The sequence below is a fragment of the Bufo gargarizans genome, chromosome 1, assembly GCF_014858855.1.
Source record: "Bufo gargarizans isolate SCDJY-AF-19 chromosome 1, ASM1485885v1, whole genome shotgun sequence".
NCBI classification, from domain to species: Eukaryota; Metazoa; Chordata; class Amphibia; order Anura; family Bufonidae; genus Bufo; species Bufo gargarizans.
Genome location: NC_058080.1, coordinates 279516250 through 279542896, shown reverse-complemented (window position 1 = coordinate 279542896; position 26647 = coordinate 279516250). Strand labels below are relative to the sequence as shown.

Here is a 26647-nt window from a genome sequence, read left to right as displayed (position 1 = left end):
AGCATCTGAGCTTTTGTCACATTCAAATCCAAGCTTGAAATACTGCAGTAATAATCAGGATTTTAAAAAACACCCTTTTTGGGCAAAATACACTATTTTACAGCCCTTGCTGCATCTGCACGTGTGAAATTTAAGCGCTATATACAGCTTTCATATTCTGGTATTAAAAAAAACACACATTTAGTGCAAAAATCTTAATTTCTCAGCCTTTGCTGCATATGACATTGTGAGATACACCCTTTAAATACTGTTGTTCTATTCTGTTATTAAAAAAACACCCATTTTGGGCAAGATCCTAAATTTGAGAAATATGAGGAGAGCGTCAAATAAGGGACGTGGCCCAGGTCGTGGTGCTGCTGGCGGAGCTCCTGTTGCAGGGAGAGGACGTGGTCGATCTGTGCCAGCTACACGCACAAGTGAAACCCCTTCATCGGGTGCGAGTAGGCGACAGAACCTGCAGCGGTATTTGGTCGGGCCTAATGCTGCTCTACGAATGGTGAGGCCAGAACAAGTACAGGCGATAGTAGATTGGGTTGCTGACAGTGGATCCAGTTCCTTCACATTGTCTCCCACCCAGTCTCCTGCTGAAAGACCACAGTTGGCACCTGCAGCCGATGTCCATCAGTCTTTCACCTCACCCCCTTGAAAATCAGCCAAGCAGTCTGAGCCCCAAGTCATGCAGCAGTCTCTTCTGCTTTTTGATGACTCTGTTAGCAGGCTTTCCCAGGGCCATCCACCTAGCCCTGCCCCAGAAGTGGAAGAGATTGTGTGCACCGATGCCCAACCACTTATGCTTCAAGATGAGTACATGGGAGGACCATCGCAGCACATCTCGGATGATGACGAAACACAGGTGCCAACTGCTGGGGCTTTCAGTGTGCAGACCGACAAAGAGGGCATGGGTGAAGACTGGGTGGAAGATGATGTGGAGGACGATGAGGCCCTCGATCCCGCATGGAATCAAGGTCATGCGAGTGACCGATGTAGTTCGGAGTTAGAGGCGGTGGTCGCACAGAGACACCAGCACAGCAGAGGAGGGAGCAGGGTGCAAAAGCGGAGCGGCCGTCCCCTAGACAGTACGCCTGCTACTGCCCACCGCAGCAAGGGACCGAGCACACCAAAGCCAGCTCCAAGGAGTTCCCTGGCGTCGCAGGTACACAATTGTCCAGCCAGGGCACAGTTCTGGAGGATGACGAGGTGGATGATGAGGAGGAGATGGAGGAGGAGGAACCATGTTCACAGCGGGGTGGCACCCAGACCAGCTCATTGCCATCACTGATGCGTGGCTGGGGGGAAACAGAGGACACAGACGATACACCTCCCACAGAGGACAGCTTGTCGTTGCCTCTGGGCAGCCTGGCACACATGGGCGATTACATGTGCAATGAGCAGGACACTGGGTCAGTGGGGTTGCTATGCAGTGGGTCAGTATAAATGTGTAATAGTTTGTGACGCCAGTTGCAGCTTGCGCAGGTACTGTTGCAGGGCCCTTTAAGATGTTATAGCTCATATACCAGGTGAGGAATGCCAGAGGGGGATAGTGTCTCTGTATAATGGGTATGGTGTCAACGGTGTCTCCTACCTTGGTACGGCTGGACTCCTGGATCCCGGCTCACATGCAACAAAACGAGTGTTGTTAATAGGAGTTTTGATGGAATAATTGAGATCCAGACAGGAAATATCGTCCAACTCGTCTTTACTTAATGGCAGCTTTGAATCCGTACAAGTTACAGCATAGTCTTGGGTCCCAGCAGGTTTTGGCAATATGTGGCAGGAATTTATATCTATTCTGCTTCTGGTACATACGCCTATAGATCTGGAAGGTATCTATCTTCTGCTCTGTCTGTCTTCTGCTTGGTAATGGGTCTGACTAGCTGGGGAGGAACTTGGCTTCTCCTGGACTTGGAAAATGTACTCACAGCTTGACTCACAGGGGATGCTTCTTCCTGGATGCTGGAGATGGCTGCTTCTCTGGTCAACCAGCTGAGGAAGATGACTCAGGCTGGGAAGATGGATCCTGACCTCAGCCGAGGTTGGATCCAGGGTTGGGATCCCTTGTTCTGGGAGCTCCTATCAACACAACCTACCCCAACAGGGGGTGGCTGGTACACACCCTAGACTTCCTACTCCTCCTCATGATACAGGACATGGGAACGTCCCACTTCTGCTCATACAGGGGAGCCTAGACTGGAATGGACTATTCCGGTCTAAACTGTTCTATAGACTGCCCATATATTGCCGCCACCTACTGGTGTACAGGAATAATTACAGCAATTTACATAAAACAGTCCATATAATGGAAAATACAATGTCAGATTACACAGGATGATAACACATTTACACTTAACATCATATAGCAGGGAAACAGAGTTTTAGTGACATACTCTGGGATGTTACACATGCTGCAGTGTCTCCGCAACGACCGCCGAGTTGCCCACATTCTAACTTGTGCTGATTACTGGGTGGCCACGCTGCTGGATCCCCGTTACAAGGACAACGTACCGTCCTTAATTCCGTCACTGGAGCGTGATGGTAATATGCGAGTACAAGCGCACGCTGGTAGACGCGCTGCTGGTGGCATTCCCACCTGACAGCGGGGGCACAGTGGAAGCACAAGGCGAAGGCAGAGGAAGAGGTCGCCAACACAGCTGGGGCACCGCCAGCACCTCAGAAGGCAGGGTTAGCATGGCCGACATGTGGAAAAGCTTTGTCAGCACGCCACAACAACCAGCACCACCAGCTGATATGTAACGTCTTTGCAGGAGGCAGCATTTCACCAACATGGTGGAGCAGTATGTGTGCACACGCCTACATGTACTGACTGACGGTTCTGCCCCCTTCAACTTCTGGGTCTCCAAATTGGGCACATGGCCTGAGCTTGCCCTTTACTCATTGGAGGTGCTGGCCTGCCCTGCAGCCGGTGTATTATCTGAACATGTGTTTAGCACGGCAGGGGGCGTCATCACAGACAAGCACAGCCGCCTGTCCACAGCCAACGTGGACAAGCTCACGTTCATTACAATGAACCAGGCCTGGATCTCTCAGGACTTGTCCGTACCTTGTGCTGAATAGACATGTATACCGGCACTAAGCAGTCATTGTTATACTGCAGCGCAATTGCTCATTCATGTATTTTGGATATTTCACACTCTTTTGAAGTCTACCCTAATAAAAATAAATAAATAAAATATAAAAATTAAAACCAAAAACCAGTGTTGGCTACCTTGTACTCCTCCACCGCTGCTTCCACCTACATCGCTACGTCCACCGCCTCCTCACACTCCTACTCCATATGTACGTATTTTATGTCATTTCACTAATTTTTCTGTTACATTCTTGGGTTGACATTTAACAATTTTTGCCGTGAATAAAAACCCCTGCTCTGCACAGGTGACAGGGACCGAAATTTTTAAAAAGAATCTGTTCCATTGGTGGGTGACATTAACCCATTTTTGGCAATGAAAACCCCTGCTCTGCATAGGTGACAGGGACTTAAATTTGTAAAATTCATCTTTAATTGGCCCTTTCATTCGATCCTTCTGCTTTAATAACTTCTCCCACATTTCAGCTCGATCACATTGCAGCCATTGACCTCCCTTGGATGTGGTCTCCCTTTCTCATGCTCCCTCTTCGGTGTGGAACCCTGATTCACTGCTAACCGTGATCAACATGGTAGGTGCATAAAAGAACATTGAAAGAGGACCCAGAGAGCTGAGAAGAGGAGTAGAGAGCTGAGAAGAGGAGTAGAGAGCTGAGAAGAGGAGTAGAGAGCTGAGAAGAGGAGCAGAGAGCTGAGAAGAGGAGCAGAGAGCTGAGAAGAGGAGCAGAGAGCTGAGAAGAGGAGCAGAGAGCTGAGAAGAGGAGCAGAGAGCTGAGAAGAGGAGCAGAGAGCTGAGAAGAGGAGCAGAGAGCTGAGAAGAGGAGCAGAGAGCTGAGAAGAGAAGCAGAGAGCTGAGAAGAGAAGCAGAGAGCTGAGAAGAGGAGCAGAGAGCTGAGAAGAGGAGCAGAGAGCTGAGAAGAGGAGCAGAGAGCTGAGAAGAGGAGCAGAGAGCTGAGAAGAGGAGCAGAGAGCTGAGAAGAGGAGCAGAGAGCTGAGAAGATGATCAGATTGCAGAGAAGAGGGGTAGAGAGCTGAGAAGAGGACCAGAGAGCTGAGAAGAGGACCCAGAGAGCTGAGAAGAGGACCAGAGAGCTGAGAAGACAGTCCGGGACGTTGATCACGGGACACAGAGGACGTCTATCTTGGGCACTGACAGTAAAGTTGGAAAAATATCAGATACATTTTGTCTGAACATACCAATTTCATGGGAACTGACAGACCGTGTATGGGGGCCAGAGATTAGGCAGCTGAGACAGTTTTTTAGTTGTAGCATAGTGATAATTCAATGGGCATATTGCATGGTCGGGGTCCTAGGAGGTTGGGGTCCATGAGAGGTTAGAAGTAGTGGTCATGGAGACCCACAAAGCTGAACAGTGGTCCCTTTATAGTGACTGGTGCATCCATGCTAATGTCTATGGGTGGGAAGGCTCCGGCACATGGTGGTCCCTCAGAGACCCACATGGTAGGAAGGGCTATGTAGCCTACAGTCTCTGTGTTGGGGTACTTTCACACTAGCGTTGTTAGAACCTGGCAGGCAGCTCTGTTGCTGGAACTGCCTGCCGGATCCGGAAATCCGTGTGCAAACAGATATCTTAGATATTCATTGAAATACCAGATTCGTCTTTCCAGTATCATCCGGAATAACGGATCCGGTATTTAATTTATTCAAAGCTAGAAAGAATGCGCATGCGCGGACTGGAAAACTGGATCCGGCGATTCAGCAATTTCCGGAAAACTAGGTGTTCAATGGAAATTAATGCCGGATCCGGCAAGTGCGGTAGTGTTCCTGGATTTTGGCCGTAAAATATACTGCAGCATGCTGCTGTATTTTGTCCGGTCAAATACCGTACAAGGGACGGAACTGAAGACATCCTGATGTATACTGGACGGATTGATTTCCATTCACAAAGGACAGAAGGGAAGCGTTTTTTTTCCGGTATTTAGACCCTTTACTGGATTTCAATACCGGAAAAGAATAACGCTAGTGTGAAAGTACCCTTACAACCCAACCTGGTGGAGACTCGTGCAGTGGTTGAGATCCCCGACAAACATTGTTGATGATGTATTCAATGGATAGGTCATCAGGATTGTTGAGCAAATTGAAGAGAAACGAATTGAACCAGAACTTTGTGAGAAATCATGGCCCATTACTTCTGCCCACATCCTGCTGCCAGCCGCCTGATGCCACACACCTGCTGCCATCTTCTCCTACTGCTACCCACCATCTTGTGCTGCTACTGCCACTGCTGTTGCCCCCCCCCCCTTTACTCTGTTCCAGGGCACTATTGTCCTGTCAGAAGAACAGAAAAATAACAAAAAAAAATGGATGCTGCCTTTGGAGCAGCCATAAGACCTCTATTACATGGTCCCTATTTTGCATCAGGATTGGCTCATGATTTTGCCCTCAATCTATTATCTATCTATCTATCTATCTATCTATCGATTTATCATTCTATCATCTAACTACATATCTAGAGCTGGGAGATTTCAGCTGTGAAGCTTGCAGACTGCAGCTCCTGAATATAATACAGCCTGTCACTCTCTTCATTATGACTGGTATACGGTACATATCAGATTTATTTTATATATTTGTTCTTGTCTTGCAGAAATGCTTTGTCTCACTGGCGTCATCTTCTGGCTTCTGGCCGCCTTTCAGTGTCTACAGGTACAGGACATGCTGCAATTGTTTAATATACCCATGTGTCTGAGCCCAAAATCTCCCTAAATATATTTAGCTAATTGGTGCATCTAGGGATTCAACACTTGTTCAAAAAGGGATGGGGCTTAATAAAAATGAAGTGGAGTTTAATAGAAAGGGGCTGAACGTTGCAGGAAAGGGGCCAAGCTTAAGATTGTGCCACAATTCTGGTCTAAAAGTATTTCTCAAAGTAAGAAAACCCATAGTTGTGATAGAGTGAGTGAGAAGTGTCCGTCCCTGCACCAGATCTATCCTCCAGCCAGAGCCCCTGTGATCAGTCCGGTACAGGGATAGACAGTCGGACTAATCTTACACCATCGGCAAGGAGACAGAAAATGGAAACCTTAAAACCTGGAAACAGTTATTCCTCAGGAGAAGATTAGTGAACAGGGAAGACCAACTGAAGCAGATATATGTACAGGGAATACTAACTGAAGCAGATCAGGGAAGACCAACTGAAGCAGATCAGGAAACAGGGAAGACCAACTGAAGCAGATCAGGAAACAGGGAAGACCAACTGAAGCAGATAAGGGAAGACCAACTGGAGCAGATATATGTACAAGGAAGACCAACTGGAGCAGATCAGGGAACAGGGAAGACCAACTGGAGCAGATCAGGGAACAGGGAAGACCAACTGGAGCAGATCAGGGAACAGGGAAGACCAACTGGAGCAGATCAGGGAACAGGGAAGACCAACTGGAGCAGATCAGGGAACAGGGAAGACCAACTGGAGCAGATCAGGGAACAGGGAAGACCAACTGGAGCAGATCAGGGAACAGGGAAGACCAACTGGAGCAGATCAGGGAACAGGGAAGACCAACTGGAGCAGATCAGGGAACAGGGAAGACCAACTGGAGCAGATCAGGGAACAGGGAAGACCAACTGGAGCAGATCAGGGAACAGGGAAGACCAACTGGAGCAGATCAGGGAACAGGGAAGACCAACTGGAGCAGATCAGGGAACAGGGAAGACCAACTGGAGCAGATCAGAGAACAGGGAAGACCCACTGAAGCAAAACAGGAAAGACCAACTGGAGCAGATATATGTACAGGGAAGACCAACTGGAGCAGAACAGGGAATACCAACTTAAGCAGATTAATGTACAAGAAAGACCAACTAGAGCAGATCAGGGAACAGGGAAGACCAACTGGAGCAGAATAGGGAAGACCAACTGGAGTAGATCAGGGAATAGGGAAGACCAACTGGAGCAGATATATGTACACGGAAGACGAACTGGAGCAGAGCAGAGAACAGGGAAGATGAACTAGAGCAGATCAGGGAACAGGGAAGACTAACTGGAGCAAGTCAGTGTACAGGGGAGACCAACTGGAACAGATGAAATGACAGAGAAGACCAACTGGAGCAGATCAGAGAACAAATAAAACCAGCTAGAGCAGATCAGAGAACAGGGGAGACCAACTGGAGCAGATTATAGAAAAAGGAAGCTCAACTGGAGCAGATCAGGAAACAGGGAAGACCAGTTGTAACAGATCAGTGAACCATTAAGACCAACTGGATCATTGGCCTAGTCATACTAAAACAAACAATGCCAATACATGGAGAAGAGGGCCTCTAGTACAGACAGAATATGATGTGACAGCATTTGCAGATTGATTATTTTTCTTCCTGTCTCTCCTGCTTATTTGTTCAGATCTACTGCAATAAGGAGGCCATGTATAAATCTGCAAACAGGAGACAAAAATCCTTATGTCCACTATAGCTTCTTGAAGACTAGTGAGGCACACCTACAAAGTTAAAGGGGTTGTCTGGCAAAATGTTTTTATTTTAAGGGCAATGGGTTAAAAAAGAAGAATCATTACTCCCTTCACAAATCCCACACCGCTGGTCTTCTGAATCTTACCAGGTTCATTCTGGTCGCTGCTTCTTGGTCCCTAGCTGGCCACTATCCAATGCCTTTTACTTTGTGCCGACCCAGGGCCAGTAAGTGGAGACTAATGAGGACCCGGCAGGAATTGAAATGGCAGCTGCAGAAAATTCATGAGTAATGTTTCTTCTTTTTTCTTTTTTTTACTCATTCTGACCCTTCTATGAATACTGTTATCCCATCAGACGGCCACTTCAAGTTCTCTATGTCACCACTGAAGCTTTTTCTCTCTCTCTCTTTCCAGGTTTATGGTGGAATTCATAAAATGACATCCAATCCCAATGTATTTGATGACCAGTACATTGGCTGCTATGATAAACTGGAGAAGAACATCATGCCTAAGGTGCTTCATAAGGAGAAGGAAAATAAGCAGTTTAAGGAAGCGTGGGTCAATGCAGCTGAGTGGTGGTACTACATAAAAGATAATCTTGAACTTCCGGAAGGGTTTCAGGATGAGTATGGAGTAGCTGTACTGACTTTCACCAAAAACTATCCAGAGGGGAATCCTATAGGCCAGCAGATGAATGGAAACCTCACCGTGGCAGGAGCCTCACAGAAAGATTACATGGAGAAGTTCCACTTCAAAGCCCTTCACTTCTACCTAACGAGAGCTTTGCAAATGCTAAAACCCAACTGTGAAGAAAGCTACATAACGTATAGAGGAAGTGAACACTTCATCCACATACAACCAGTTTCTAGATTTGACAGTTTCACCTCATCTTCTTTGAATCCTGAGGAAGCACAAATGTTTGGCAGTAAATCTCTCTTTCAGATAACAACTTGCTTTGGTGCCAAACTTGGTAAATTGTCATTTTCTCCATTAGATGAAGAAGTTCTGATTCCTCCAACAGAAAAGTTTGTATTTGTGACAGAACACGATTCATTCTATATGCTGAAAAGTACTGGTCAGATGTGCAGCTACTTCAACTGTGCCTATCTAGAAGGTAAATGTCCCACAATCTGTTGAGGGTGATGTCCCACCTAGCCTTGAGTAATAGCCAGAAAATGTTCCTATCATTTATCGACCAAATATGTTCAGAGCTTTGGAAGTCCAGAATCCTGGATATTCAATGATGCCAAGATAAGTTTGACTCCAGTTCCTGGTGGACAGGTGGTGACACAAGTGATGTGGCATGTATGGCCAGGTTGAAGCCTGTGTACTCATGGAACTGAACAGGGTTTCAGCTACAAGACCCCCACAAGGCCTCTTTTATCAGTGGGATGTTCAGAGACATGCCTATGTCCACAATGTCCCTCTTTTCGAAGATCTCTGAAAGGGTCAAGGTACTCAACTAGCCTCTGGGCTTAAGTGCCTCGAGCTGGAGAGGATTTACAAAAGACAGGAACTGCACATTGGTCTGGCAGTCTGGGGGTAACCAACACAAGCCTAAAAGAGACAGTTGTAGTACCAGGGATAAATAGTTAATCGTAGTGACATAAGCTGGTTAAGATAACAATTATAGTCTTACATTCATTGATTTATTTTTTTTCTTCACTTTCAGCTGAGAAGCGAAAAGATCCTATTTGTCGATCAGGTAAGAAGATAACTTATAAGGGATTCTCTGGGGCAATAACATCAATGGCCTGTCCTTAGAATGGTCCATCAATGTTTGACCTGAGCATCTGAACGCTACCTGTTAAAGGCCAATATTGATAAACAATTATGAGGCCACCAGGGTCACAAGGCCTTCAAAGGTTAGAAGTTCCCTTTATTGGATCACTATAGATTATAAAACACACTAGATGCCCAGGAATTACAACCTATTCTCAAAGCCGTACAGTCCAGAACCCAGACAAGCTCACTGACTAACCAGGTGATGAAGAAGAACCCCAAATTAAAGGAAACCTAAACCCTGAAAAAAAACTTCTGCTTAAACATCTGCAAACTGCTTCAGGATGTAGTTTTAGGAGATTTCCTGCAGTCAGACGAGTGTCTTCTTCTTCCATGCCTCTCCATCTTCAGATGTTGACTGGCTGATATCTGTCACGGACGGTGTACAGGAAACAAGGCAAAGCAACATGTATAAATGACTCGCTGGATCCAAAAGCTAAGGAACCAAGGGAGACCCCTGCAGGAGACCTGGCACTTTCCCTGGCTGCTCAGCCTATGCAAAGATCCTAATGGTGGAGGTTTGCATATCCACGAACCTTGACTATAAAGCCCTGAGCACCCTACAATAGTGAGGGGACACGACCACCGGCTCCCTACACAAGATACGGAGGGAGTCAGGGTCACCTGGGATCCAACAAACAGAAAATAAACGATAAAGGTACAACACTTAGCTTTGTAGCAGACAGGAGAACAAGGTCAGCATGCACACACACTCCAGGAAGAAGTATAAGCCGCCCAGAAAAGCATTCTGGGGAGGAATTTAAAGGGAAGCAATTAGTCCAACACATGACAGCTGAGAGAGGCTAACGAGAGGAGGAACTGAATACCACAACACAGAAACTCAAGGAGGAGGTTCTGAAAGGCCTCTGTCAGAGCTTCTCAGCTGTCTGGTTGTGACAGTACCCCTCCCTCTACGAGTGGACTCCGGACACTCAGAACCCACCCTCTCAGGATGGGACCTATGGAAAGCCCTGATGAGACAAGAGGCCTTAATGTCCGTCACTGGGACCCACATCCTCTCCTCAGGACCATACCCCTCCCAATGAACAAGGTACTGAAGAGAACCGCGGACAAGACGAGAATCCACAATCCTAGAGACCTGAAATTCAAGATTCCCATCAACCATAAACGGAGGAGGAGGCAAAGGCGAGGGTACAATGGGTTGAACATAAGGTTTCAATAAGGACTTATGAAAAAGATTATGGATCTTCCAAGTCTGAGGAAGATCAAGACGGTAGGCAACAGGATTGATGACAGACAGGATTTTGTAAGGCCCAATAAACCTAGGACCCAACTTCCAGGAGGGAACCTTCAATTTGATATTCTTGGTAGACAACCACACCAGATCACCAACATTCAGGTCCGGACCAAGCACACGTCTCTTATCTGCCACACGCTTATATCTCTCACTCATGCTCTTTAGATTATCCTGAATCTTTTGCCAAATAGATGACAAAGACGAGGAGAATCTGTCCTCATCAGGTAAACCAGAAGACCCCTCTCCCGAGAAAGTCCCAAACTGTGGATGAAACCCATATGCACCAAAAAATGGTGACTTATCAGAGGACTCCTGACCATGGTTATTTAAAGCAAACTCAGCAAGGGACAAAAAAGAACACCAATCCTCTTGATTCTCCGCCACAAAACAGCGCAGATATGTCTCCAGATTCTGATTGACGCGCTCTGTCTGGCCATTCGACTGCGGGTGGAAAGCAGAAGAGAATGACAACCGAACCCCCAAGCGAGAACAGAAAGCCTTCCAGAATCTGGAAACAAACTGCGTGCCCCTATCAGAGACTATGTCTGAAGGAATACCGTGCAATTTGACAATGTGATCAATAAATGCCTGCGCCAGCGTCTTAGCATTGGGCAAACCAGGAAAAGGGATGAAATGCACCATTTTGCTAAAACGGTCCACCACCACCAGAATCACAGTCTTCCCCGAGGAACGAGGCAGGTCCGTTATGAAGTCCATGGACAGATGTGTCCAAGGACGGGAAGGAATGGGTAAGGGAAGGAGAGGACCTGATGGCCGTGAATGAGGGACTTTGGCACGAGCGCAAGTCTCGCAGGCTGCCACAAAACCCTCAACCGACTTACGAAGCGCAGGCCACCAGAATCTCCGAGCGATGAGATCCAGTGTGGCTCTTACCCCCGGGTGCCCAGCAAGGACCGTATCGTGGTGTTCTTTAAAAATCTTGTGTCTTAAAGCGAGAGGCACAAACAACCTCCCAGGAGGACAAAGATCAGGAGCCTCTGACTGGGCTGCCTGCACCTCTGCCTCCAATTCAGGAAAAAGAGCAGAGACCACCACACCTTCAGCCAAAATGGGACCCGGGTCTTCAAAATTCCCACCTCCCAGAAAACAACGTGACAGGGCATCTGCCTTCACATTCTTAACTCCAGGGCGGAACGTGACAACAAAATTAAACCTAGAAAAGAACAAAGACCATCTGGCCTGTCTCGGGTTCAGACGCTTGGCTGACTCCAAGTAGGCCAGATTTTTATGGTCAGTAAATACGGTAATAGGGTGTCTGGCTCCCTCTAGCCAATGGCGCCATTCCTCAAAAGCCAACTTGATGGCCAACAATTCCCTTTCTCCCACATCGTAATTTCTCTCTGCGGAGGAGAGTTTTCTTGAGAAAAAGGCACACGGTCGCCAATTGGCAGGAGAGGAACCCTGAGACAAGACCGCCCCCACACCCACCTCAGAAGCATCCACCTCAACTATGAAGGGTAAAGAAACATCAGGTTGCACCAAGATGGGAGCGGAAGCAAAACTCTCCTTGATATCAGAAAAAGCCTTACGCGCCTCTACTGACCAAGAAGAAAAATCTACCCCCTTTCTGGTCATATCAGTGAGTGGTTTAACAATAGAAGAATAATTCAAAATGAACTTCCTGTAATAATTGGCAAAGCCCAAAAAACGCATCAGCGCCTTCTGATTCTCAGGAAGCTCCCACTCAAGCACAGCGCGGACCTTCTCGGGGTCCATGCGAAAACCAGAAGCGGAGAGAAGAAACCCCAGAAATTGAATTTCTGGAACCGCAAACACACATTTTTCCAGTTTCGCATATAATTTATTCTCCCGCAGGATGAGCAAGACCTGACGTAAATGTTCCTTATGAGTTTTGAAATCGGGAGAAAAAATCTAAATGTCATCCAAATACACTAATACAAATTTTCCCATCAAATGATAAAAAATGCTGTTCACGAAATGCTGAAAAACGGCTGGGGCATTCATCAAACCAAAAGGCATAACCAAATTTTCAAAATGGCCCTCAGGGGTATTGAAGGCCGTCTTCCATTCGTCCCCTTCTCTGACCCTGACCAGGTTGTATGCCCCTCTTAAATCTAATTTGGAAAAGACTTTAGCCCCAACAACCTGGTTAAATAGGTCCGGGATCAGAGGAAGCGGATAAGGGTCACGAATTGTGATATTGTTCAGCTCCCTGAAATCCAGACAAGGTCTTAAAGAACCATCTTTTTTCTTAACAAAGAAAAAAACAGCGGCAACAGGTGACTTCGAGGGTCGTATGTGTCCTTTTCTCAGACTCTCAGAGATATAAGCACGCATAGCGATCCTCTCAGGTTGGGAAAGATTGTATAAACGAGATTTAGGCAGCTTGGCGTCTGGGATGAGATTAATAGGGCAATCGTACTCCCTGTGCGGGGGCAAATCCTGAACTCCACTCTCAGAGAAGACATCCGAAAATTCAGAGAGAAAAGATGGTACAGTCTTAGTAGCAACCTCAGAAACAGATGTCGTGAGGCAATTCTCTCTGCAAAAGTCACTCCAACCATTTATTTGCCTCGCTTGCCAATCAATGATGGGGTTATGCTTAGTGAGCCAGGGCAGCCCCAACACCAGAGGGGTGGGCAAACCGCTAAGGACGAAACATGACACATCCTCAACATGAGCATCACTCACAATCAAACGGATATTGTGAACTATGCCCTTTAATGATTTTTGAGAAAGTGGAGCGGAATCGATAGCAAAAACAGGAATATCCTTTCCCAAAGTGCGCACCTGGAAACCATGAGTTATAGCAAATTGATTATCAATGAGATTGACCGCTGCTCCACTATCCACAAAAATCTCACAAAAAATGTTCTTGCTCTCTAGCGCCACCCTAGCCGGCAGGACAAAACGGGAACTACAAGCAAATGGAAAACCTTCAATTTCCGCCTCAACCCTGCCAATAGTAACAGACGGAACATTTTTAAAAGATTTTTTCCTGTTTGTTTCTTTATTATACCCAGAGAACTGCCTGAATCTCCTAGAGGGACAACTATTTGCCAAATGATTAATACCTCCACAACAAAAACAAACCCTCCCATGCGAGCTGAATCTTCTATTGTCAGAAGCAATCAACCCCAGCTGCATGGGCTCCTGCTCAGAAGGTGCTGACGGCGACTGAGACCCCTGCGCACAGAATAGGACCGCTGCACTGTCCTGGGACTGAGTATGACAGGAAGGGGTCATCTCTCCTCTCTCTCTAAGACGCCTGTCAATACGAACGGCCTGAGACATAGCAGAGTCCAAAGAAATAGGCCTCTCATGAAAGGCAAATGCATCTTTCAATCCCTCTGAAAGACCATGGCAAAATTGACTTCGGAGCGCAGCATCATTCCAACCAGTATCAACTGCCCATCTCCGAAATTCTGAGCAGTATATTTCTGCGGATTGTTTACCCTGGCATAACAGACGTAGTCTAGACTCAGCCAGAGCAATACGATCCGGATCATCATATATCTGACCCAGGGCTAAAAAGAATTCATCCACTGAACGGAGAGGCCGTGCCCCCTCCGGCAGGGAAAAGGCCCAGGACTGAGCGTTACCCCTGAGCAGCGATATAATGATCCCCACCCTCCGTTCCTCATCACCAGAGGAGTGGGGAAGAAGGCGAAAATGGAGTTTGCAAGCCTCTCTAAAACGCACAAAATTCTCACTACCCCCGGAAAACGTATCCGGGAGCGAGATCTTAGGCTCAGAACAAACTCCATGAACGCCAGCTGAACCGGTCACTTGAAGCTGAGAAAAAGTCTTACGGAGATCAGCTACCTCCAATGAAAGACCCTGGAAGCGTTCAGCCAAAAGTGAAACCGGATCCATGCTTGAGACGGTTATGGCGGCTTATAATGTCACGGACGGTGTACAGGAAACAAGGCAAAGCAACATGTATAAATGACTCGCTGGATCCAAAAGCTAAGGAACCAAGGGAGACCCCTGCAGGAGACCTGGCACTTTCCCTGGCTGCTCAGCCTATGCAAAGATCCTAATGGTGGAGGTTTGCATATCCACGAACCTTGACTATAAAGCCCTGAGCACCCTACAATAGTGAGGGGACACGACCACCGGCTCCCTACACAAGATACGGAGGGAGTCAGGGTCACCTGGGATCCAACAAACAGAAAATAAACGATAAAGGTACAACACTTAGCTTTGTAGCAGACAGGAGGACAGAGTCAGCATGCACACACACTCCAGGAAGAAGTATAAGCCGCCCAGAAAAGCATTCTGGGGAGGAATTTAAAGGGAAGCAATTAGTCCAACACATGACAGCTGAGAGAGGCTAACGAGAGGAGGAACTGAATACCACAACACAGAAACTCAAGGAGGAGGTTCTGAACGGCCTCTGTCAGAGCTTCTCAGCTGTCTGGTTGTGACAATATCAGTTCATGTGCGCTGGCCTGGCCTCACAGTCACACGGGAAGTTCAGGGAAAAGGGCGTATTTGGCAGCACTATACAGACATTATCATCACTCCCTGTCTGGTACTATGTATCTACTGAAGCTGATATAATGGGCACTATGGCTGGTACTATGTATATACTACAGCTGGTACTGTTAGCACTATCGCTAGTACTAGATATATTCTACAGCTGGTACTATTGGCACTATGGCTAGTACTATAAACACACTACAGCTAATACTGTTAGCACTTTTTCTATGGTACTATGTACAGTATATAATACAGCTGGTACTATTGGCACTATAACTGGTACTATGTACAGTATAAAATACAGCTGGTACTATTGGCACTATGACTAGTACTATGTACAGTATATAATACAGCTGGTACTATTGACACTATGACTGATACTATGTACAGACTACAGATGGTACTATTGGTACTATGTACACACTACAGATGGTACTATTGGTACTATGTACAGACTACAGATGGTACTATTGGTACTATGTACAAACTACATTTGGTACTATTGGCATTATGACTGGTACTATATACAGACTACAGCTGGTACTATTGGCACTATGACTGGTACAGCTGGTACTATTGACACTATGACTGGTACTATGTACAGACTATGACTGGTACTATGTACAGACTACAATGGTAATGTTAGCACTATCCAGCCCTGGCTGGTACTATGTACAGACTACAGCTTGTACCAACTGGCACTATGACTGATACTATGTAAAGACTACAGCTTAGCACTATGGCTAGTACTATGTACAGACTACAACTGGTACTATTGGCACTATGACTGATACTATGTACAGTATATAATACAGCTGGTACTATTGGCAATAAGACTTGTACTATGTACAGACTACAGCTGGTACTATTGACACTATGACTGGTACTGATGTCCACAAAGGGGGCAACTAGTGTGCACCACTATGAAAGTCCGTAATACAAATAAAGATCTCTTTTACCATACAAGTGCATATCTTGCTCTTTGTTTCCTTATGGAGCCTGGAAAGTTATGTCGACAAAAATAATCGCAAATTATGCAAGTAGTGTTGTTACTTTCGGGTAAGTTTTGATACAATCCGAAGGGTAATAGCATCAGTAGTGATCATATATGATTTAGTCAGATTGTGACAGATGGTAGTGTTGGCTATTCAGCCGCTTACCTCCTTCCTTCAGGAGTTATTCATGGCGTCTCCGCTGGTGTTGCCGAGGGGTGTGCGGTGCGGGAAAGCTCTGGCATCTCGCGTCGCACTCCTCGAATAGATGTTATCGAGGTCTGTATTGACAAACTCTCGCGGGATCACACTTACGGGATTTCTGTCTCGTCCGGAACTAACGTCTCTTGTATATGGAGTCAAAGCCCAGTTTTTCGAATTCTTTCACGATGATGTCTGCATGGCCATGTTAGTTCCGGACGAGACAGAAATCCCGTAAGTGTGATCCCGCGAGAGTTTGTCAATACAGACCTCGATAACATCTATTCGAGGAGTGCGACGCGAGATGCCAGAGCTTTCCCGCACCGCTCACCCCTCGGCAACACCAGCGGAGACGCCATGAATAACTCCTGAAGGAAGGAGGTAAGCGGCTGAATAGCCGACACTACCATCTGTCACAATCTGACTAAATCATATATGATCACTACTAATGCTATTACCCTTCGGATTGTATCAAAACTTACCCGAAAGTAACAACACTACTTGCATCATTTGCGATTATTTTTGTCGACATAACATCAACTTTCCAGGCTCCATAAGGAAACAAAGAGCAATATATGCACTTGTATGGTAAAAGAGATCTTTATTTTTATTACAGACTCTCATAGTGGTGCACACTAGTTGCCCCCTTTGTGGACATTGCGATTTAATTGATTTTATAGTGTCTGATATCATCATATTTATATAATAAATGTGTGTTTGATGTTAGAGTGCTCGTCCAACACATTTTTACTCTTGGCACTATGTCTGGTGCTATGTATATAATGCAGCTGGTACTATTGACACTATGACTGGTACTATGTACAGACTACAGCTGGTACTATTAGCAGTATGGCTGGTACTATGTACAGACTACAGCTGGTTGTCACGCTGGGTAAGATACAAGATACAAAACACACTGAAACACACAAAACAAGCGTCTAGGCCAGAAGCTAGGAATAAAGGTCACCTCCTGACAATTTCCTCTGGACTTCTGTGCCCACGTTCAGACCCGAAATAGGGAATCAATGTGCCCCCGTGCCTAAGGCTGTAGATTCTCTAAAGTCCCTAAGATGGTGGAAAGGGGGAAAGAGGCAGCCTGCTTCCTCAGGACCTGGAGGAGGCAGGTGTCTTTTTAACAGTCTAGACAGAACACACAAAAAGGAAGACAAAAACCAACTTATCTTGTAGCTGAGCAGAAACAGCAAATCCACCTTTCCTCAGAGCAAGATAGAAGCTATAACCCGCACAGGACACTGGGAAGGGGCATAATTTAAACTCACACAAACGACCCCACCCAGTGCACCTGAAAGAAGGCGGATACAGCTCAACTCCAAACCCAAACAAACAAAAAAACTACACATGTGCTGCTAACCTGAAAGACCTCCGCACATAACCTGAGCAGGGCATAACAGTACCCCCCCTTCTACGGGTGACCTCCGGACACCCCAGCCCAACTTTATTCGGGTGGGCCCTGTAAAATGCCCTCACCAGTCGGCTGGAACCAACATCCCCAGCCGGAACCCACATCCTCTCCTCGGGGCCGTATCCCCTCCAGTGTACCAGATACTGAAGGGAACCCCGAAGAACACATGAGTTGAGAACCCTAGAGATCTCGAACTCTAAATTGCCAGGGGAAGGAGGCAATGGCGATGGTTCCACCAGTTTCACATATTTCTTCAGTAAAGACCTGTGGAACACATCATGGATCCTCCAGGTCACCACTGGATTGACAACCGCAAATATTTTGTAAGGTCCAATAAATCTTGGACACAGTTTCCAAGATGGTACTCTCAGTTTAATATTCTTAGTAGATAACCACACCAGATCACCCACACACAGGTCCGGACCAGTCATACGTTTCCTGTCAGCCATTCGCTTATACCTCTCACCCATTTTCTCCAAATTCACTTGGATCCTCCGCCAAATAGAAGATAAGGCAGAAGAAAATCTCTCCTCCTCTGGCATCCCAGAGGAACCAGTTCCAGAAAAGGTACCAAACTGAGGATGAAAATTGTATGCGCCAAAAAATGTTGACTCACCCGTGGACTCCTGCCTACGGTTATTTAAGGCAAACTCTGCTAGGGATAAGAATGAGGACCAGTCCTCCTGGTTCTCAGCCACAAAACACCTCAAGTAGATCTCCAGCTTTTGGTTAGTACGCTCTGTCTGCCCATTCGACTGCGGATGAGAACTAAAGTTGAATACCAAGACGAGAGCAGAACACCCTCCAAAACCTGGAAACGAACTGCGTGCCCCCATCAGAAACCACATCCGAGGGAATGCCATGTAATTTCACATTGTTATCAACAAAAACCTGAGCAAGAGTCTTAGCATTGGGCAGACTAGCTAACGATACAAAGTGAGCCACTTTACTAAAACGGTCCACAACCACCAAAATCACAGTTTTCCCGGAGGAACTCGGCAGATCAGTAACAAAGTCCATAGACAAGTGCGTCCAAGGACGAGATGGAATAGACAAAGGAAGAAGTTAACCAGAAGGTCGAGTGTGAGCAACCTTTGACCGTGCACAGGTCTCACAAGCTGCTACGTAATCCTCAACACTTTTACGTAACCCGGGCCACCAGAACCTCCGGGAAATAAGATCAAAGGTGGGCTTGCCACCAGGATGTCCAGCCAGGACAGTATCGTGATGTTCCTTGAATACCTTGTATCGCAGTCCAGCAGGAACAAACAACCTCCCTGTGGGACAAGAATCAGGAGCCCCCTCCTGGGCTCCCAACACCTCCATCTCCAACTCGGGTTACAGAGCGGAGACCACCACCCCATCAGCCAAAATCAGAACAGGATCCTCTGAATTACTTCCCCCAGGAAAACTACGAGACTTAACGTTTTTAACCCCTGGGCGAAAAGTTACCACAGAAACCCACAAAACAAGCGTCTAGGCCAGAAGCTGGGGATAAAGGTCACCTCCTGACAATTCCCTACCAGGTATCCCTGGACTTCTGTGCCCACGTTCAGACCCGAAAGGTGGGAATCAATGTGCCCCCGTGCCTAAGGCTGTAGATTCCCTAAAGTCCCTAAGATGGTGGAAAAGAGGCAGCCTGCTTCCTCAGGACCTGGAGGAGGCAGGTGTCTTTTTAACAGTCTAGACAGAACACACAAAAAGGAAGACAAAAACCAACTTATCTTGTAGCTGAGCAGAAACAGCAAATCCACCTTTCCTCAGAGCAAGATAGAAGCTATAACCCGCACAGGACACTGGGAAGAGGCGTAATTTAAACTCACACAAACGACCCCACCCAGTGCACCTGAAGGAAGGCGGATACAGCTCAACTCCAAACCCAAACAAACAAAAAAAACTACACACGTGCTGCTGACCTGGCAGACCTCCGCACATAACCTGAGCAGGGCATAACACTGGTACTATTGGCACAATAACTGGTACTATGTACAGACTACAACTGATACTATTGTCACTATGATTGGTACTATGTATATAATGCGGCTGGTACTATGTATATAATGAGGCTGCTACTATTGACACTATGACTGGTACTATGTACAGACTACAGCTGGTACTATTAGCAGTATCACTGGTACTATGTACAGACTACAACTGATACTATTGACACTATGACTGGTACTATGTATATAATTAGATAAACTATCTGTGGATCACTTCAGCTGGACAAAATGGAACAGGTGCTCTTGGTCTAAGTGACCCACCCAGCCACAAATAAATGGTAATACTATAGAGAAAATAGACCAGACACTCTATATATGTGGCCAAAACGAGATATTTATTAATACATATAAAATCAATTGTAAAAGATGGCTAGTGTGACACGACAGTAAAAGACTTGGCAGCAATATCCAATGTTACATGTAGTATAGCAGCAATAATAACACATAAATGCAACAATGTGGCAGCAATGTGTCAATTAATAGCAGAAGTTGGAGTTCAAACCACAATCTAATGGTAGCAATGATATAGTCCAGCCATAAAAAAACGCAAATAGATCATGCGTTTATACATCCATACGGCAGTGTCAGTGAGGAAGGGGCACACCCCCGAAACGCGTATGGGACACACCTTGTACCGGCAAAGTCTGCCCTGGATTTGAATTAAGCTTCAGAAACGAAAAGCTCTGGCAATATTTGGTCTCACCGAGCGTACAACCCGCTGATGATACTGGATACAGAGTCAGCTGACAGCCGCTCAATTACAGACCATCGAGTTCGCATCTCAGAGAGGTGAAGCGACCAGATTAAGGTAACATCGTATCAGGAACTACAAGGTGGTGGGACGCCACCACGAGTCTTTACTGTATTGTACCTGCTGGTCTCTCCGGTTATATTGAAAGGACTGAAAAGACCGGTAACCTATCTGTTTGCATCAGTATAGTGAGCCAGGAGCGGAATTGCGCACATTCAAAGATATCTTGGAATTGGAAATATATGCAAAGACTTTGTTGCGGTTTTCTCATGAGGAACCATATATTTGCTGCTATTAGTTATATTCCCTGCCGTATGGATGTATAAACGCATGATCTATTTGCGTTTTTTTATGGCTGGACTATATCATTGCTACCATTAGATTGTGGTTTGAACTCCAACTTCTGCTATTAATTGACACATTGCTGCCACATTGTTGCATTTATGTGTTATTATTGCTGCTATACTACATGTAACATTGGATATTGCTGCCAAGTCTTTTACTGTCGTGTCACACTAGCCATCTTTTACAATTGATTTTATATGTATTAATAAATATCTCGTTTTGGCCACATATATAGAGTGCCTGGTCTATTTTCTCTATACTATGTATATACTGCAGCTGGTACTATTGACACTATGACTGGTACTATGTACAGTATATAATACAGCTGGTACTATTGGCAATATGACTGGCACTATGACTGGTACTATGTACAGACTACAGCTGGTACTATTGGCAATATGACTGGTACTATGTACAGTATATAATACAGCTGGTACTATTGGCAATATGACTGGCACTATGACTGGTACTATGTACAGACTACAGCTGGTACTGTTGGCACTATGGCTGGTACTATGTACAGACTACAGCTGGTACTGTTAACACTATGACTGGTACTATGTATATACAGTACAGACCAAAAGTTTGGACACACTTTTTCATTCAAAGAGTTTTCTTTATTTTCATAACTATGACAATTGTAGATTCACACTGAAGGCATCAAAACTATGAATTAACACATGTGGAATTATATACATAACAAAAAAGTGTGAAACAACTGAAAATATGTCATATTCTAGGTTCTTCAAAGTAGCCGCCTTTTGCTTTGATTAATGCTTTGCACACTCTTGGCATTCTCTTGATGAGCTTCAAGATGTAGTCACCTGAAATGGTCTTCACTTCACAGGTGTGGCCTGTCAGGTTTAATAAGTGGGATTTCTTGCCTTATAAATGTGTTTTGGGACCATCAGTTGCGTTGTGGAGAAGTCAGGTGAAGACCAAGAGTCACCTCTGCTGCGGAGGAGAAGTTCATCCGAGTCACCAGCCTCAGAAATCGCAGGTTAACAGCAGCTCAGATTAGAGACCAGGTCAATGCCACACAGAGTTCTAGCAGCAGACACATCTCTAGAACAACTGTTAAGAGGAGACTGTGTGAATCAGGCCTTCATGGTAGAATATCTGCTAGGAAACCACTGCTAAGGACAGGCAACAAGCAGAAGAGACTTGTTTGGGCTAAAGAACACAAGGAATGGACATTAGACCAGTGGAAATCTGTGCTTTGGTCTGATGAGTCCAAATTTGAGATCTTTGGTTCCAACCACCGTGTCTTTGTGCGACTCAGAAAAGGTGAACGGATGGACTCTACATGCCTGGTTCCCACCGTGAAGCATGGAGGAGGAGGTGTGATGGTGTGGGGGGGCTTTGCTGGTGACACTGTTGGGGATTTATTCAAAATTGAAGGCATATTGAACCAGCATGGCTACCACAGCATCTTGCAGCGGCATGCTATTCCATCCGGTTTGCGTTTAGTTGAACCATCATTTATTTTTAACAGGACATTGACCCCAAACACACCTCCAGGCTGTGTAAGGGCTATTTGACCATGAAGGAGAGTGATGGGGTGCTGCGCCAGATGACCTGGCCTCCACAGTCACCGGACCTGAACCCAATCGAGATGGTTTGGGGTGAGCTGGACCGCAGAGTGAAGGCAAAAGGGCCAACAAGTGCTAAGCATCTCTGGGAACTCCTTCAAGACTGTTGGAAGACCATTTCAGGTGACTACCTCTAGAAGCTCATCAAGAGAATGTCAAGAGTGTGCAAAGCAGTAATCAAAGCAAAAGGTGGCAACTTTGAAGACCCTAGAATATGACATATTTTAAGTTGTTTCACACTTTTTTGTTATGTATATAATTCCACATGTGTTAATTCATAGTTTTGATGCCTTCAGTGTGAATCTACAATTTTTATAGTCATGAAAAAAAATAAAAATCTTTGAATGAGAAGGTGTGTCCAAACTTTTGGTCTGTACTGTACTACATCTGGTACTGTTAGTGTCACGACCATGTTTATGGCCGTGACTCCTTGTGAGCCGCATACAGTTGCCCGCGGTTTGGTTTGTAGTGTCAACCGCAGCTGGAGGCATAATGTGGTTAGCCTCAAGTGCGGTTGCCGCGGACAACAGCTATGTGCGCGGTCCCCTTGGAGTTTTGTGCGTGTTTGGATGCACTGTTGTATGTCTGGTGTGCACTCTGTGTTATGTGTGGTGTGCACTGACATCTTTCCTACACTGTGGTTGCCCGTGGCAAAGTTTGGTTGTAGTTGTACATGTGGTGGCAGTGTCCCGGCCTTCGGGCTGACTCCCAGGACATGGTTGCCACCCATGTCGTTGCCTGCGGCAACAGTCACAGTGTGTTCCTGAGTTTGACACTTCTCCTTTTAAGTTGTGTTTTCCCTTCCCTGGTGCTGGAAGGGTTAACTCCCTTCCCAGTGTGTGTGTGTGTCACTGGGTGTGTCCGACTGTGGGGTGTGGCTTCTTGGCCTGAAAAGCCTCACTGTTAGCACAGGTCTGAGGGTTGCTTCAGCCATGCTTAGCTGGAGCAGCCTCCTGTGTTTTCTACCTGCCAGTGAGAGCCACCCCTGTGGTCATAAAGATATTGTCACATTATGTTTATTTTTTGTTGTGTGTGATGTCCATGTGATGTTCTGTTGGGACTTACCTTTGTGGTTTTGTGCAGCTTATGGTTCTGGATCCCTGTGTGCACAGGGATCCAGTCAGCAAGGCTGTGGCAGGTAGGTGGAACTGCTTAGTTCGCCTGCCATTTCCGTAAGTCTGTTTGTGTTCCCCTTTTCCCAGCAGCTTGGCCATTGAGACCCCTGTTCCTCCGTGTCCTGGAGGAACAGGCCGTCTTACCCTGACTCCTAGTCCAGGGACCGGACGGAGGGCGAGTTAGGGATCCGAGGTTCCGGAGCATGGGTCCTCCTACCTTAAAGGTCGGCCCATGCAGCTAGGAGTTAGGGTCAGGTTAGGGACGCGTTAGGAGGTGACCTGCTCCCTAATCCTGTTCTCCTGGCCGAGCAGCCTAACATCATCGGGCATCGCACGGCTGAGGATTTTCCCCATCCTCAGCCGTGACAGTTAGCACTATAGTACTATGTGTATACTGCAGCTGGTACTGTTAGCACTATGACTGGTAGTCAGTACAGACTACAGCTGGTACTATGTATATTTGCATTATCACTGTTATTATGTATATACTACAACTGAAACTGTTGGTACTGTGGGTGTTACTGTGTCTATACTACAGCTGGTATTATTGGCAATAAGGCCTTTACTATTGCCACTATGGCTGGTACTGGTGGCGCTATGGTTGGAACTTTGTATATCCTATAGCTGGTACTATTTATACAATTCCTAGTACTATGAATATACTATAGATGGTACTATTGTCACTATCACTGGTACTATCTATACTAGAGCTGTAATAGAATACTAGATAGAGCTTGTACTATGTACAGTATATACTACAGCTGGTACTTTTGGCTCTACGTATAGATACTGTATAATCTGTATGTAGTGAGCTCCCTCTAGTAGTACAATTTGTATGTGGTAAACTTCCTCTAGTGGTGGCTGTATAATCTGTATGTAGTGAGCTCGCTCTAGTGGTGGCTGTATCATCTGTCTGCAGTGAGCTCCCTCTAGTGGTGGCTGTATAATCTGTATGTAGTGAGCTCCCCCTAGTGGTGGCTGTATAATCTGTATGTAGTGAGCTCCCCCTAGTGGTGTCTGTATAATCTGTATGCAGTGAGCTCCCTCTAGTGGTGGCTGTATAATCTCTATGTAGTAAGCTCCCCCTAGTGGTGGCTGTATCATCTGTCTGCAGTGAGCTCCCTCTAGTGGTGGCTATATAATCTGTATGTAGTGAGCTCCCTCTAGTGGTGGCTGTATAATCTGTATGTAGTGAGCTCCATCTAGTAGTGGCAGTATAATCTGTATACAGTGAGCTCCCTCTAGTGGTGGCTGTATAATCTGCATGTAGTGAGCTCTCTCTAGTGGTGGCTGTATAATCTGTATGTAGTGAACTCCCTCTAGTGGTGACTGTATAGTCTGTATGTAGTGAGCTCCCTCTAGTGGTGGCTGTATAATCTGTATGTAGTGAACTCCCTCTAGAACTTACCTCCTCATAGAAACTGATTCAATTAGTTTGACATGACCGATCCCTCATGAAGTCATGCTGATATGGCATTATTTGCTTATTTTCATTGAGGTACTCCAAGATAGCATCTCTTAGAAAACCTTCAAACAGTTTACCCACGACAGTTGTTAGACTTACCGGCCTATAGTTTCCAGGCTTTGTTTTTGGGCCCTTTTTGAATATTGGCACCACATTTGCTATGCACAAATTCTGTGGAACACTCCCTGTCAGTATAGACTCTTTAAATATCAGAAATAAGGGTCTGGCTATGACATTACTTAATTCTCTTAGGATACAGGGGTGTATGCCATCTGGTCCCGGCGATTTGTCTATTTTAATCTTTTTAAGACGCCGCTGTACTTCTTTCTGTGTCAGACAGGGCACTTTTAATGGGGAATTTACTTTTACATTCTGCATTTCATCTAACATTTTATTTTCCTTAGCAAATACAGTGGAGAAAAAAATATTTAATAGCTTTGCTTTCCCCTCATCACTCTCTGCAACTCCCCGCTTCAGATATATACTTTTTACCATTTATATAATTGTAGAACATTTTAGCGTTAGTTTTGCTCTCTTTGGCAATTAATCTCTCGGTCTCTAGTTTGGCCGCTTTTATTTGTTTTTTACATATTCTATTTTTCCCTTATAGTTTTTCAGTGCTTCCTCACTACCCTCCTGTTTTAGTGATTTAAATGCTATCTTTTTGTCATTTATTGCTTTCTTTACAGTTCTATTTATCCACATTGTTTTTTTCTTGTTCCTTAAATGGGTTGTCTGGGTTCAGAGCTGAACCCGGACATACCTCCATTTTCACCCAGGCAGCCCCCCTGACATGAGCATCGGAGCAGTTCATGCTCCGATGCTCTCCTTTGCCCTGCGCTAAATCGTGCAGGGCAAAGGCATTTTTTGGAGATCTGGTGACGTATCGGGTACTCCATGGGGCTGCCAGGAAGCCCGGTGACGTCACCGGCACTGATGGGGGCCTTTAGCGCTGCCCTAGCCAGTAAAACGGCTAGGGCAGCGCTAAAGCACGCCCATCACAGCCGGTTACGTCACCAAAAACATTGCCGGTCGGAAGCTTCCGCCCGGCAGTGTGTGATTGTAAACAAATGGGCCTTTTCACTGAGCGATTTAGCGCAGGCCAAAGGAGAGCATCAGAGCATGAACTGCTCCGATGCTCAAGTCAGGGGGGCTGCCGGGGTGAAATTATGGGTAAGCCTGGGTTCAGCTCTGAACCCAGACAACCACTTTAACCTTTTATTCCCATACGGTATGTACCTCTCACAATTAGATTTTAGGATGCTTTTAAAAATTTCCCATTTTGTGGCTGTATTTTTATTTTTGAGGACTTTGTCCCAGTTAGTTAGGCCTATGGCCTCTCTTAGTTGGCTAAATTTAGCTTTTTTTGAAGCTTGGTATTTTTGTTCCTCCCTTAAGAAACACTCTTTTTAATGACGATTGGAAAGTTATTACTTTATGGTCACTATTTCCCAGGTGTCCCCCGACCTGCACGTCTGTTGTTCTGTCAGATCTATTAGTTAATACTAATTCCAGTATGGCCGTCCCTCTATCGGGTCCTGATCTAGTTGGGAAAGGTAATTGTCTTTGGTTATTGCCAATAACCTGTTTCCTTTATGAGATATACAAGTTTCAGTTTCCCAGTCTATATCTGGGTAGTTGAAGTCCCCCATAATAACCACCTCATTATGATTTGCCGCCTCATCTATCTTGTTTAGTAGTAGATTTTCTGTGGACTCTGGTATATTAGGTGGTTTATAA

General features: G+C 45.8%; 1 protein-coding gene across 1 annotated transcript in view; it reads left to right on the top strand.

The window, feature by feature from the left end:
- LOC122945186 (ecto-ADP-ribosyltransferase 5-like) overlaps positions 1–26647 on the top strand; it is a 72995-nt gene that overhangs the window by 30385 nt on the left and 15963 nt on the right. Inside the window, exons 2-4 of the mRNA XM_044304132.1 lie at positions 5707–5765; positions 7928–8627; positions 9186–9218. Of these exons, the coding sequence (XP_044160067.1) occupies positions 5709–5765; positions 7928–8627; positions 9186–9218 (790 nt within the window). The 5' untranslated portion in view covers positions 5707–5708. The remainder of the gene's footprint in view (positions 1–5706; positions 5766–7927; positions 8628–9185; positions 9219–26647) is intronic.